Source organism: Durio zibethinus, chromosome 1 (assembly GCF_047325235.1).
Source record: "Durio zibethinus cultivar Kanyao isolate XHJ-2024 chromosome 1, ASM4732523v1, whole genome shotgun sequence".
Lineage (NCBI taxonomy): Eukaryota > Viridiplantae > Streptophyta > Magnoliopsida > Malvales > Malvaceae > Durio > Durio zibethinus.
The window spans coordinates 137,146-152,693 of NC_143162.1; the positions used below are offsets into that span (position 1 = coordinate 137,146).

The window sequence follows — 15,548 nt, forward strand, 5'->3', positions numbered from 1 at the left end:
TGCTGTTGATCTTGGATGCCTTTGAAAGATTTTGGATTGGCTAAGCTCCCTTGGGTCCACCTAGGTGCAATGCGGGCATGTTACAGGCATGGTCCTAGCTATGCGGGCCGGCCTGCATGCAATGTGGGTGGTTTGGACACTTCTCGCATTCTTATTGTGCCAACCCCCGCAACTATCCTTGGTGCTTGAGTCTTGGTCGTAGGTGCTCGAGCCTCAGTTTTTAGTGCACCCACCCTATGTGACACAAGGATTAAGATAAGATAATTTATTTGTTGGTTAAAATTATTTTTTTTCAAAGTTTATAAAATTTAAATTATTGATATAATTTGTAAGGGTATAATAAAATATATATGTATAATTTCATGAATTAAAAATAATTTTCTTTACCTTAAGAGGATTAAATTATCCTATACTAAAAAGATATAATCCTCCTTGAAATTTTATTCTTTTCAATTAGATACAAACTAAATATAATATAAAATTATTATCATATTATCACATCCATCATTTTATATATTAAATATAATCTACCTGCATAGATTTTCTCACATCCATATGCATATTTTCCCTCGATTTTTGAATAAGATTGATTGCAGTGTATACTTACATCTCATTAATTTACAACTCCAAAGTTGATTAATTGAAGATTAAAATATTATCGAAATAGTCGATAGTTTTTTCAGTGTTTGTCAATTTTGTAAATTGGATTTTGGAGGCTGGAAATATTTTCATTTTGCTTCAACTATTTCGTAAGGTATCTCTAAAAATAGTAAAACTTGCATCCTAGTTTCGTTTGTCCTTCCAAATGTTAGGGCTTTTAGAGGTTGTAGGAGATGAACAAGTCACCCTTTGAATCACAAAGAGAAACAATATGGGAGAGAATTGTGCTTCTCGCTCTAACCTTCTTTAGGCAAGAAACTAAAACTCATAGTCAAAATGTTGTCATTTAATACGATTAATGTGGGAATTTTAACACGTAATCTGATTTTAAACATAGTAATGCGATGATCAATTGCCACTTCATCAGTTTATTTGTCACAAATCCCATGCATGCTAATTGTACGGTCTACTTGTGACTCTCAGTGATCAGACCACAACATTTACTCCCACAAATTTTTCAAAAGAAAAATGAATTTGACACAAAAATTTGAGAAGAAAATGGAAGTCTTAGGTTCAAACACTCTTTTCGGTTCCCTTCGTTGAAACAAGAGAGAAAGGAAGAAAAACATTGCAAGGTTCATACAATTTGTTCATTACAGAGTTCTTTGCATTTTATTTATTTATTTATTTTTTACATAATTAGTTCACTGCATCCTTGAACCACGTAAATATGACATTTTTCTTTCAAGGTTGTCATGATTTTCTTACGTACAATCATAATCAGATTTGAATGATAAGCGTATAGTATGTTAATTATAACGCGTAAAACAAGTTGCACATAATGAACAAAGAGCAAAGTGGTGTTCTAAGGGCATGGGAGGCCACCGTGCGCAAAACACAAGCTGCAAAAAAGCGTGCAAATAGCATTTTTGGGACAATATCTATGGCAAATGTAGCAGATGATGATCTCGAAGATGATAATGATAAAAGCGTTAGCCTATTTGGGGACGCATACTTCGCAGAGAAAATTCTTCCAAATGGGGATTATTATACCGGGCAATGGTATGATAATTTTCCTAATGGACAAGGGAAATATTTATGGACCGACGGGTGTATGTACTTAGGAGAGTGGCATAAAGGCAAAACTATGGGGCGAGGAAGGTTTAGTTGGCCCTCTGGTGCTACGTATGAAGGGGAGTTCAAAAGCGGATATATGGATGGGACTGGTATATATATTGGATCCGATGGGGATACTTATAAGGGAAAATGGGTAATGAATTTGAAACATGGTCATGGTATAAAGCGTTATTCAAATGGAGATTGGTATGATGGAGAATGGCGTCGCGGTTTACAAGAAGGACATGGGAAATATCAATGGCAGAATGAGAACCATTATGTAGGAGAGTGGAAGAACGGTGTAATTTGTGGAAAAGGGACTTTTGTATGGAGTAATGGGAATAAGTATGATGGCTATTGGGAAGATGGTATGCCAAAAGGGAATGGAACTTATCAATGGCCCGATGGAAGTTTTTATGTGGGGAATTGGAGTAGGGATCCGGATGAACAAAATGGGACATACTACCCTTCAGAGTCCTCCCTGGCTGCAAATCTTGAATGGGATCCTGAAACCGTGTATAACGAGTTGGCTGACTGCAAGATTTGCCCAGGAGAAAGGGTTTCGATTATGCCATCCCAAAAGAGATTGGCAACATGGTATTCAACGAAGGCTGCGGACAAGCCACGGAGAATGTCGGTTGATGGGAGGGTAAGCGTAGGAATAGAGAGGCCATTTGATAAAATGAACATGTGGGAGAGTGATGGTTATAGCAACGATTTAGGAGAAGTGAGGAGAAATTTAGATTGTGATCAGTTGTTCGGTGTAAATCATGATGATACGAACCCTAAGTTTAATCTCGGATTGCCATTAAAAGCGCCAAAACCAGGAAAAAGACAGGGAGAAACAATATCCAAAGGGCATAAGAACTATGAACTGATGCTCAATCTGCAATTGGGAATCAGGTGACATTCTCTATATTCAGTATTCTACTCTTCTTTTAACTTGTATTCTCATCTTGAATTATATATATATATATGTTTAAATAATTTCTTAACAACTTCATTATCAATAATGTAATGCTATTCTTTGAAAAGGTTCTGTAATAACACTGTGTACTATTGTTGGTTTAATGAAAATCAAAATTAAATTCATAAGAATAGAATTAAGAACTATGTTTTGCAACATTTTATACTTTGTATTGAAGACACCATTAAGTACATAGTTAAATAAATACGTACTAATTCTAATTAAAAAAAGCTATACTAAAATTTTTCATGAAATTACACTTTTCCTTCTAACTTTTATCTAATTCTCAAAACTGGATCACCTGATAATTATATGCTCTGTGTGATGTGGAGTTTGTTACTTATTACCAGTTTTTGGAGTGATTACACAGGCATTCTGTAGGAAGACCTGCTCCATCCACAGCTCTTGATCTTAAGGCTTCAGCTTTTGACCCCAAGGAGAAAATTTGGACTAGATTTCCTCCAGAAGGCAGCAAATACACTCCACCACATCAATCTTGTGAATTTAAATGGAAGGATTACTGTCCAGTAGTTTTCAGGTAACATGACATTTTACCATACGTGATTCCTATTTTTTTTAGTGTGGCAAGGTGTTATAATTTCATACCATCTTCACAAACAGGCCCTTGATGGAACTTCAACATCATAGTTTCACGCATATTTAGTTTGCAAATAACTTTTAAAAGATTATTTCATGGGATTATCCAAAGACAGAAAATTTCCTTAAATATAAGGAACCCTCTTTTCTTTAAAGCTAAAGAAATAAATCAAACTATTTTAAGTTATGTAATCATGATGACATTTCACAAGAAAATAATAAAGCCAGATCTTTTTTTTTTAAACTGCCACTTGATTCTCTAGATGTGCAAATTCTAATCTAAGAATTTTTAGATCATGCATGCTAAGTAAGTGATTAACTGCTGCACATTATCATTTGTCTAAAGGACTTTGAGGAAGCTGTTCAAGGTAGACCCTGCAGATTACATGATATCTATTTGTGGGAATGATGCACTTAGGGAACTATCTTCCCCAGGTAAAAGTGGTAGCTTCTTTTACTTGACCGATGATGATCGATACATGATAAAGACAATGAAGAAGTCAGAAGTGAAAGTGAGTTCTGTACCTTCATACCTATAAACTATTATAGTTTGAAAGCAAATGTCGATTGTTGCTAATGTAGGTTAATAACTGCTTTTGATTTGTTCTATAGGTGCTTTTAAGGATGCTTTCAGCCTATTATCACCATGTTCGATCCTTTGAGAACACTTTGGTGATAAAATATTACGGCTTGCATTGCGTTAAGTTAACTGGGCCAACTCAAAAAAAGGTAATTAGCAAACAACAATATCATCACACAATCCAATTTTTTTTTCTAAAAATTTATCAAAAAAGATATTGGATGCAAATGATTAGCTTGACAATCCAGGTGCGATTCGTTATTATGGGAAACCTCCTACGTTCCGAGTATACAGTTCATAGGCGCTTTGACTTGAAAGGATCTTCTTTAGGACGCATAACAGAGAAGCCTGAGTCCGAGATCGATGATACTACTATACTTAAAGATCTTGATCTAAATTTCATATTCAAACTTCAAAAAGCTTGGTTTCAAGAGTTTTCTAGGTGAAATACAGCTTCTCTTTTATTTTGCTTAATTTCTAGATGCTTTATTCTACTAGTTTGACATTAAAGTAACTAATTAAGCATGTTTAGTAACCATGAATATATAACACTTAGTTTTGCTAGTAAGTTTCTATATATATATTTTTTTGTTTTTCTAATTTTTCTTCAAAATCCTTTCACTTTTTTTATTTTCCTTTAATCCTTCTTCATCAACTACATTGAATATTTATATATGTTTGAATTCTCCTCACAGGCAAATAGACAGGGATTGTGAGTTTCTTGAACAAGAGAGAACCATGGACTATAGTCTTTTGGTGGGTCTTCATTTTAGAGAAATATCAACTAATGGAGAGCTGATTCCTTGTGAAAGACATACTACATCCGGTTATCTTTCATCTTAAGATTTTTATCTACTCAAATAACCTTAATTTCTTAAGATTAATTTAAGTGCATATATACTCTCTCTTTTTTTTTTTTTAATTAACAAGTTTTGTTTTCTCTGTTTCAGGCAATTCTGAGGATGAATCAGGCCCTCGTCTTTCTAGAACAGATGTGGATCAGCTCCTTCTAGACCCTAAGAGGTGAAATACATGTCTCCATATATATATATGTATATATTCAAATTAGTTATTTTATTTCAATCTCACTAGTTAACTAGGTCCATCCATAGTATACAGTTCATCTCTCTATTTGCATGTCCTTGATTCTAACAAGCAAAACATCTTTCACAAGATACAAAAAAAAGTACTTTAAGGAAACGAGATGAACCAAATGAACGTTGCAGGTGGGCTAGCATCAAGCTGGGTGCTAACATGCCAGCGAGAGTAGAAAGAACTATAAGGAAACCAGAGTTTGAATTACAGCTTGTGGGAGAACAAACAGGGGAGTGTTACGAAGTTGTAATGTTCTTTGGCATCATTGACATACTTCAAGATTATGACATTACCAAGAAGCTTGAGCATGCTTATAAATCCATCCATTATGACCCTACTTCAATATCTGCTGTGGATCCAAAGCAGTATTCCAAGCGATTTCGTGACTTCATATTTAAAGTTTTTGCTGAAGATACTTGGCAAGTTTCAGCTTTGAAGAGGGGACATATATAGTCTTCAATGAGTCTATAGATGGAGCTAACTCTAAGTTTAAGTTATGCCCCATTGTTATCAATATCATCATGTCATGCAATTGAAAAGCACCAATTAGCAGTGTTTGAATTATTTTTCCAAGTTTGAATTCATCCGTTGAATTCATTTACGACTGGAATGTCGGTTTTTCGGTGAACATGTAGAATACATTGTAGCCAGGAAAAGTTCAAGCAAGTTTCCCAGTATAAACATTTTTTTTTTGTATATCTTCTTTCCAATTATTCTTTTATCTATTAGAAGTAGAGAAAATTTCCTAGGATTCCTACCATTTGTGTTGGATTTAATTTTTGGGACCAAAGATATTAAGTATTTATAAAGAATTGAATGGGTGTATTTCATTTACAATTCTTTTTAATATAATCTTATAAGTTTTACATTCAAATCTGTGCCCATTGATTAGTGAAGACTCAAACGGGTCTCCGGCGCAATGAGATCGGTGGTGATTGACCACCGGACCCAAATGGACCCAGTCACCAACCTCACCAGAGCTTTTATTTTTTTTCATTTTGCCCCCAAAATTTTAATGTTAATGCAAAATTGCCTTCATCTCTATTTTTTTATTATTATATAATGTATTAATAAATAAATATTATTATATAAGAAACTAATAAATAAATATATTTTATTTTATTTTTATTATTTTTAATTATTAATTAATAAAACTGTTATTTAAAATAATTTAATTTAATAATTTTTTAATAATTTAATAATTTTATAAATTTTAAATCATTTAAAATTTTTATTAAATATAATTTTTTATTTGAATACCCTTAATAGTTATTTTCTTTTTTCATTATAATTAATCTTATCGTTATTTTTACATCAACACAAAAATTTTTTATTAATTTTAATCTCATTACTATAATAATTAATATTATATATTATTATTTTCAACTTCATCAGATTTAGTTTTATTATCCATCCAAATACACCTTTTGTAACACAGATGAATTCACTAAAAAGTGAGATTCCATTTGGATGTCATTAGGGCTAGGAATGGTTTTTAAATTGTGATTAAGGGGAAGCGGTGTGGTGGCACACTGAGGTTCAAATTGGACAATTATATTTTTATATCTTGATTTTTAATTCAATATATTACCCTTACATTTATTAAATTCAAATACTAAAAAATGTGTTAATATTTTTTATTGAATATTTTTTTTATACATTGAAACTATCAAATAAAATATAAAATATATATAAAAATAACTTATTAAACTATTTACATATTTAAATATCTAAACATATATAACATTATTAATTTTAATCTCAATATTATACTATCTAATTTTATTATTATAATGATTAATTTCATCTCGTCCTTTAATCTCAGTAAAATCAATCTAATTATCTATCCGAAGCGATCTGAGTAAATATAAGGCACCAGTGAGCGGTGATTCCTGACTAACAATATGAGATTAGTAATGTTAGGCACCACTGAGCAAACGAAATAAGCACCAAAGGTCTGAATGGCATGACGTAAGCAAAAAGAAAATCAAACTTTAAAAAAATAGAAAAAGAAAATGAAGAAAATATAAAATAAAAATAAAAACGGAACCAAATTCCAGGAGAGGCGGGTGGCTCCGGTCCTCTCTCATATTTTCTTTTATCTTCTCCAAATCCACATTTCTTTTCCCCCCATCAGTCCTCACCCACAAAAATTAATTCTCTTCTCTCTCTCCCAGTTATGGCTATTCTCCAATCTCTATCTCCCATTCCTCATCTCTCTTCTTCCAAGCCAACCCCACTCTTTTCCTCTGACAATCGATTGCTGCTCGTCGACTTCGTCGGTTTGTATTGTAAATCCAAGCCTACTACTAGGCGGAGACTCGCCCTCTCCGCCAGTACTCGTACTACGCGCCGCTTTTCTACTGCCGCCAACGATTCTGTTAGAGCCGTTCTTGATCTTAAAGCTACTACTAGTACTACTACTGCTTCTTATGCATCTGATCATCGATCATCCGCTCCTCAACCTAAGGTGGAGTTTCCACTCTCAATCAGCCATATATTTCTACTATATTACTTAAAATATAATAGTGACGAGGGCCACGATTGGTTTTCACTTTTTTCAATCCAATGACTCACTTGTTTATTTACAACAAAACAAAAGGCAACTACTGGTTGGCTACGGATGAACCAAATGCGCCTTTCGTTTTTATTCTTTTCAATAATTCAAATTTAAAAGTGTTTTCACCTTTTCTGAATAGAAAAAAAAATTATAATTGTACTCTCATACGAATTGCTGGATGATTTTTTTTCTTTAAAGTAAGTAGTAAAAGTAACAATTAAAACCGCTCATTATTAATGACAATTTAAATCAAATTAAATCAAATTTGGGTTTTGGAATCCAGAAATTATGTTTAGAAAAACCAAGTTTTTCGTTTTTCTTTTAATATTATTTATTTATTGTTGTGTAAAATTCACGTAATTTCATAGAATAAGCAACACAAGAAAGTTTTGGTGTAATAATCATATGATGCTTGCTAAATGTTTAAAATTTGAAAGGCTCAAGTTTCGGTAGCTACAATGACTATTAGCTAGAAGGTCATGGTTCTGCCTATCATGGTTCTCGGCTTTTCTTTGTTGATTTCTTCTTTCCTTTTGGTCAAGAATTTATTAGGTTTTGCCAAGTTCAGAGTTACTAGTGATTGCAACTTGGTGGTAGATTTAGGTAGTGCAAGGTTTGCAGAGCATTGAGGCCTATTAGTATTAGGATGCATTAAGTTCTTGGTTTCTTGTGATATGAATTATCATCAATTCTTTGTATTTATAAACTTTGATTTACTTATTTCCATTTCGAAAATTTTCTTTATTTCCTTTTTCTTTTTCAAGGTTTATTTCTTGTAGGCATTCTACTGTGCCTCAGATGGAGACATGATAAAACAATGAGCATTAATGTTTCCCATCTAACGTTTTCTTCATCTTTCAATGTTCAATATAATGTCCAAACATTCATTAACTGAATATTGACAAAGCTTCCTATAACGTAAGAGGAGTATTGGATCCTTAACTGCTACTTATTGCTTATGTTGGTGTAACCCATAGGTTTCCATGTCATAGGGTGAAATTACTAGGCTTTTTGAGTATCTAGGGAGCATGTTTAAGTTTGGTTCATCCTATGATATGTATAATTAAGGTATGAGGGTCAAAGAGTGATGCTGCATCCCCCTTGCCCCATATTGCCTCACGAGATATGATGGTCATACTATCATAGAGTTGTTATCTTCTCCCCTCATTGCTTCATGAAGAAATTCATGATCCCTTTGATTTGAAATTTATTTGTTTAGAATCTCTTTTACTTAGTATTGATTTTCTGTTTCTTTTCTCTTGGTTTTGCTTCATGGTGGTAAGGAAAACTTTTTGTTTTCTAGGACTCAGTGGGAATAATAGAAACAGGAATTCACTTGACTTCTAACACACGTATTTGATGTTTTTATTGAAAATTGTTGTCGACTTAGCATTTCTTTACACTTTCTTCATTTGTGTGATCATAAATGAGCTGTTTCATGCATTTACTTATTCTCATTATGATCTGAATTTTATATAGGTTGCAAATTTGGAGGATATAATATCAGAAAGAGGAGCTTGTGGAGTTGGATTCATTGCCAATTTGGAAAATAAAGCATCACATGGAATTGTTAAGGATGCTCTTACAGCTCTTGGTTGCATGGAGCATCGTGGGGGTTGTGGAGCAGATAATGATTCTGGTGATGGTTCAGGAGTGATGACTTCAATCCCTTGGGATCTGTTTGATAACTGGGCTGAAAATCAAGGGATTGCATCCTTTGATAAGTTGCACACTGGTGTTGGGATGATTTTTCTTCCCCAAGATGATAAACTTATAGAAGAAGCCAAAAAAGGTAATTGTTTGCTTTAATTACATCTACTAGTTTGCTTTTCTATGTTTCCTAAAATTTGGGCACATGTATGAATGAATTGTATTTAATGCCTTAACTTTGCATATTATTCGGGTATGAATGAAGCTTTTGTTCTTTTATGTAGATGTGAGGTATCCTGATTGGGATTTGGTTCTGATAAATAAGGATTAAGGATATACGAGTAAAAGCTACTTGGACTTCTTGGGATATTTTGAAACCATTAGTATCCTAATGTGGGCTAGAACTTGTTATGATTTGGAATAGGGATGTAAGTTTAGAGATAAAAATCATATATTGAACTGATTTGATCATGGAATGAGAATTCTGAGCCAGATGGTGTTAGGGTTGAGTTGCTGTATTCAAACGGTTTAGCTTGTGCGGATTTGTCTAAAAGTTTTGACCGTTTAGGGTTTGAAATAGAAATGAAAGGAGATTTTATAAGGAGAAGGAAAGAAGAAACTAGTTCCGATGCTGTGGTTACTGGTTACTTTGATGTGAGCATTAACTTTAAAGTACTCAAGTATGACTAACTCTTTGATAACCCAAATTTTTATTCATTTTAACTCTACTCATTGTGGAAATACACAGAGTTAGAAATTGGCATATTACTTTATCCTAATTAGATTTGACAAGGATTCTTAATTTGATTAGTTTTAGGAATTAAACCCAATTTAAGTAACTTAACAGCCAATATAAGACCTAATGAACCATGATTGAGGCCTGTACCAGCATAACTGAACGTGATGAATGTACCCCTGAACAATGACAACTGAATGGAAAAATTAATGCCCTGATGACCAATTTAAAACCAAGGAAACTTTCCCTTGGACCAAAAGGACTTTTTTGCTATTGAAGAGCCTGGACTTTGCCCCTTAGCTTCCAAAAAGGATCTATCTGATCAAGCTATTGATGCACCATTATGTATAATTCAAACCAGAGATTTTCTTTCAGAGTCCATTTGAACATTTGAGAATCTTGAATTTCAGTTATGGTTGAATTTTATACATTTAATTGTTTTGATTAATTTTTGCTTTCTAGTTTTACATTATTTTGGAATTAAGATAAGGAATTAATACCCAACTAAAATTGACATCAATGAAATGGATACAGAACTAAATTCCAGTAAGTTTTATTATCCAAATGTTTAAGAGAGAGAAACTCATAATTTGCTTTTCTTTCACTTCCTTCTTATGCCAATTCTTATTTAAATTTAAACTAAAGAGTTACTTATTTCCTAATGATATTATTCAATTAGCTATTATTGTTGGCTTTGGGCAGATGAATTAGATATATAAGGATTCAGTTCCTAGTTGATTAAACGTTTTTTAAGGGACTTTCTAAATGCAGTTTAATCAGTTAATAGCCTTTGTGAAGCTAATATCTCTTTATTTATTTATTACCACTAATTTTATAGCTTTTGTGAATTCCGGTCACATATAAAGAGTGTTTGTCGTGTAGAAATAAATTTTCTCATCTCTGTACCATATATTCTCCATTTCTGTTTCATTGTGATCTAATCTGTCTTTTACATGTCTGTTCTGGTGTTTAATGATTCTTATTGCTTCTGTAGTTATTGTAAATACTTTTAGACGAGAGGGTCTTGAGGTGCTTGGATGGAGGCCTGTTCCTGTAAATACATCCGTGGTTGGTTTTTATGCAAAAGAAGCCATGCCTAATATACAGCAGGTGTTTGTTAGAGTTGTTAAGGAAGAGAATGTTGATGACATTGAACGGGAACTATACATCTGTAGGAAATTGATTGAAAGAGCATTTGCCTCAGAGAGCTGGGGAAGTGAGCTTTATTTCTGTTCTTTGTCCAATCAAACTATTGTTTACAAAGGCATGCTTCGTTCAGAAGTTCTTGGACTATTTTATTCTGACCTTCAGAATGATCTTTATAAGTCTCCATTTGCCATTTATCACCGAAGGTATAGCACAAATACTAGTCCCAGATGGCCTCTTGCTCAACCAATGAGGTTTCTTGGTCATAATGGAGAGATCAATACCATACAGGTTAGTATCTCTTTAAAAATCGAGCTTGTCTAATAATACTATTTCCAGTATGACAAATATGATTTACAAGCTAAATTTGTTCTCTGCATATTAATCCTGAACTCTATGCAGGGGAACTTGAATTGGATGCAGTCTCGAGAAACCTCGTTGAAGTCCCCTGTTTGGCATGGTCGAGAAAATGAAATTCGCCCTTTTGGTAACCCAAAGGCATCTGACTCAGCAAATCTTGATTGTGCAGCTGAAGTATGAGCTATAACTTAATTAGTTTTGTAGCATACTACTGAAATGTTAATATATCCATGATTTGTGAATTTGGAGCTTAGCTCAAATGGTTCACCCACCTCTCTTAGGAGATGGATTCCCGCAACGCTGGGGTTCGATCCCCACCACTTGCAAATTCCCCTTAGGCCTTGACCTCCTTTGTACAGAAAAAAAAAAAAAAAATTTCCCCTTAGGCCTTGGCCTCCTTTTTGCAAACTCTGGTTTGTGGACTTAATTACTCATCAAAGAAAAGGTAACTTTTATCTCCAGAGGATGCAAGTTGTTAAGAGCTGCGTGAGGGCAAACAGATCGGTAGAATTGGCTTTGTTTTAACATAATAGGTCGTAGTTTGTGTAATTTGATTATTAGTTTGATTGCTGACACAGGTTACTATATTTTTTTTTTAACATGGGTGACATTTATGGGTTGGAAATAAGAATGTGTAATAATTTGCCATCCGTTAAATATATTTTAATAGAATGTGCATTATTATTTCCTTGTATGTGGTTGGCATATCATGGAAGATCTAAGACTGCATGCATCCTTGAGGAGGAAGTAGGTTCTCGTGTGCCAATGTTAAAAAGCTACAAATGATCCCTCTGAGTAAACTTTTGATGAAGCCAAATCTTTACTTGACCCAAATCATACTGGACAATTTTGGTCTCATGCAGTTCGCACACTCTCAAAATATGAGGATAAAGCAGAAAAATGATTCTATTTTTGTCAGTTTGATGTGATAGAGTGTCATGCCGTTTGCATTTTAGCAGAGGCCGTTTCAGTCTTATAGAGAACTATGGCCTTGGTAGAGTGGCAAACTAGGTTCTATGTTGGCTTTTGTTTCAGCCTTGGTTGGCAAGTAAGCTAACCTTTTCATTCAAGTACTGTATGAGTTGCTGGAAGTTTGGTAGTCTAAAATTTGAATTATGAGAGAGAATCAGTGCCGTGGTTTATGGATGAGGTTTATCATGCATAATGGAGCTAACATTTACATTACTTCTGTTACTCACGTGTACCATTTGCCAACTGGTATTATAGCTATATATTCATTGGTATGTGTCAAGAGTATGGTTATGAAGTTGAGCCATGAGGAATGCTTGACAAAATCATGTTTCCCACATGCTTGTGTTCACTTTTCTGCATGAGCTGTCTGAGAATTTTACACGATTCTCTTTATTTTGCCCAGTTACTGATACGAAGTGGCCGTACCCCTGATGAAGCTCTCATGATTCTCGTCCCAGAGGCATACAAGAATCATCCAACATTGACAATTAAATATCCTGAGGTATGTTTCAAGACTAGGCTGATTTATTTAAGTTGCTTATAAATTCTGCCATGGGAAAAAATGTTGTTATTTTCCACTAACAAATTTTCTTCTCTTTATATAAGTATAATGAATTCTCTTAGTTTTAGCCAGGTTATTTCAGTTCCAGGTTACTTTTTTAGCTTAATTAAACCAGATAGATAATCAAGTCTATATCCATCTGTTTGGTCAGTTGGATGATTCTTCTTGATTTTACAACTCTTAATTGTGCCATAACCACATTCAGCACTGTGTCACTCACTTTTTCCTTGCAAAACCGAGTCAGTTTTTGATAGTGTGTTTTATCCAGTGTTGCGCACTCATCTCTAGTTATCCTACTTCTTGTTGCTAGTGGATTTTTATGTGATTTTAATTATCTTTCATGCAGACAATACTAAGTTAATTGTTTCTCCTTAGGTTGTAGACTTTTATGACTATTACAAGGGTCAGATGGAAGCTTGGGATGGACCTGCCTTACTCCTATTTAGGTAATACTCTCAGGGACTGATCTACCCATTCAGGGGACTTGTAGTTTTGTTTTCAATGTCTCCTTGTGATCATGGTGGCTGACAATCTTTTAAATTAAATGAAACAAGTAAAACAGTTTGGCCTTGTGTCACAAGCATATTTTATGGAATGCATGATTTTGGTGCGTGCACACATATGCACGCGTGCATTTATGTGTGTGTATGCGCACATTTGTGCACATATATTCTGTCGTAGCTGTTGACTGTCAATGACTTGCATTTCTTTTGATTCCAAAAGATAGCTGGTGCATTAGGAACATACACGCACACATGCTTGCGTGTGTGTGTGTGTGTGTGTATGCATACATTTGTGCATATATATTCTGTTGCAGCTGTTGACAGTCTGTGACTAGCACTTCTATTGATTCCACAAGATAGCTGGTGAGCTGGTGCATTAGGAACAGTGTTGTCCTTTGATGGAATGAATGATATATTTGGAATATGCTTATTAAGTGATAGCTATAGACATCCTTTTCTATTTTAATTGGAAAAGTGAATACCTCAGGCTTTAAGGACTGGTAAATTTATCCGATATGTGAAGGATGATGGTTTACACTTCTGATTTATAGTCTAGCATGTTAAGTGGATTTTCTGTAGATGTTGATCTGTAATACACTTTTTTTTTTGGCGTATATCCAGTAGAATCACTGCATGGTGATAAATAAATAGGAAGTAGAGTTCCTAATATATGGTCAAAATAGAGAAAAGTATTTTTGATGACATCAGGTTGTTAAATTCAACTGTATGAGTAGCTTACTATAGTTGTCTGAACCTTTGGCAGACAAATCCTTGTTAATTGTTCTGTTACTTATTTGCACTTTCCTCTCACATTTTTCCCCAGTTTTTATTCTATTTTCTAATACTTGCTATTTTAATTCGTGTGGCTCAGTGATGGAAAAACTGTTGGGGCTTGTCTTGATCGGAATGGACTTCGCCCTGCTAGGTATTGGAGGACAATTGACAATGTTGTATACGTTGCATCTGAGGTGTGTTTTGATCCGTTAGTGATTGCAGTTCCTTATGATTGATAATAGTCAGAATCCAACTTCTATACTTTTTTACATGCATATAAAACTGACATGTACATAATAGATTTCCTACCTTTTATTGGTCTTTTTGCATTTGCTTCCTGTTAATGTTTATTCTTATTAGGTTGGTGTTCTGCCAGTTGATGATTCAAAAGTTACCATGAAAGGCCGTTTAGGTCCTGGCATGATGATAACTGCTGATTTATTAAGTGGTCAGGTTTGTATAGCGATTTATTGTGGTTTGATATGTTGCATGTCCAGCTTTTGCACTGAAAGAGTGTTCATAATGACTATTTGTGATCACTGGACTGTTCATTATTAACTTATTTTTTTCTTTTATTTTTTGAGATTAACTTTTTTTTTTCTTTTATTTTTTGAATTTCTGGTGGGTTTCTTTAGAAAAATTATTTTTATGTCATTCAAAATCAATCTTATGTGATACTCGATTTATGATATGTTTTTCTATCTATAATTTTTTTCAAGAAATTCTTTTAATCTTCCTTCCCAAAGATATGTAAATGCTCAAATTCTAAGTGGTCATTTAGTATTGTTTTTTGTTTTCAAAAATTTTGTTTTGTTTTAAAAATTTTTTAAACATAAAACATGTTTGGTGAGTAATTTTGTCACGTTTTGAAAAGAAATACTTAAAATTGTTGCAATATAACAATTCAATACACAAAAGAAAATTTGAAGAATTAAATAACAATAATATTATATTCATTAAAAAAAATTATATTAATATTAAATATATTATTAATACTAGTATGGTAATATTAGATCTTATATTTTAATCATATTATACTTTGATATCTTTTAAATAATATTATAATTAAATATAATGTTAGATAATATAACTAGAAAATATTAATTAAATTACTATTAAAAGTGTAATGCACATATAAACATTAAATAATATTAAATACAATTATTTAATATTAAAATTTATTACATAATAATGTAGCTTAATATAATTCTGAATTATATTCTATAATATTATTTGTTTTGGTTTTTAGTAATATTAAATTATTTCATATGACAATATTTTAATAACATTTTTAAATTATTAGATAGTAAAATTCCTACTAATTAATATT

At 33.0% G+C, this 15,548-nt stretch overlaps 1 protein-coding gene and 1 pseudogene across 3 annotated transcripts in view; both read left to right on the top strand.

The window, feature by feature from the left end:
* The first annotated feature begins 1,317 nt into the window (after positions 1-1,317).
* LOC111310876 (phosphatidylinositol 4-phosphate 5-kinase 4-like) lies at positions 1,318-4,873 on the top strand (annotated as a pseudogene). The gene is made up of 7 exons (XR_016331065.1): positions 1,318-2,619; positions 3,054-3,221; positions 3,627-3,792; positions 3,893-4,009; positions 4,109-4,302; positions 4,556-4,686; positions 4,811-4,873. The product of XR_016331065.1 is annotated as a phosphatidylinositol 4-phosphate 5-kinase 4-like (transcript).
* A 2,140-nt stretch (positions 4,874-7,013) lies between these two features.
* The window catches only part of LOC111311455 (ferredoxin-dependent glutamate synthase 1, chloroplastic/mitochondrial), a 28,962-nt gene continuing 20,427 nt past the window's right edge, over positions 7,014-15,548 (top strand). The window contains exons 1-8 of one of the 2 annotated variants that reach the window (XM_022910842.2): positions 7,014-7,425; positions 8,995-9,307; positions 10,896-11,338; positions 11,450-11,581; positions 12,783-12,881; positions 13,317-13,387; positions 14,316-14,412; positions 14,579-14,671. In XM_022910842.2, coding sequence (XP_022766577.2) covers positions 7,135-7,425; positions 8,995-9,307; positions 10,896-11,338; positions 11,450-11,581; positions 12,783-12,881; positions 13,317-13,387; positions 14,316-14,412; positions 14,579-14,671 — 1,539 coding nt within the window. In that variant the 5' untranslated portion in view covers positions 7,014-7,134. The remainder of the gene's footprint in view (positions 7,426-8,994; positions 9,308-10,895; positions 11,339-11,449; positions 11,582-12,782; positions 12,882-13,316; positions 13,388-14,315; positions 14,413-14,578; positions 14,672-15,548) is intronic. The other variant, XM_022910843.2, reaches the window with a different exon arrangement.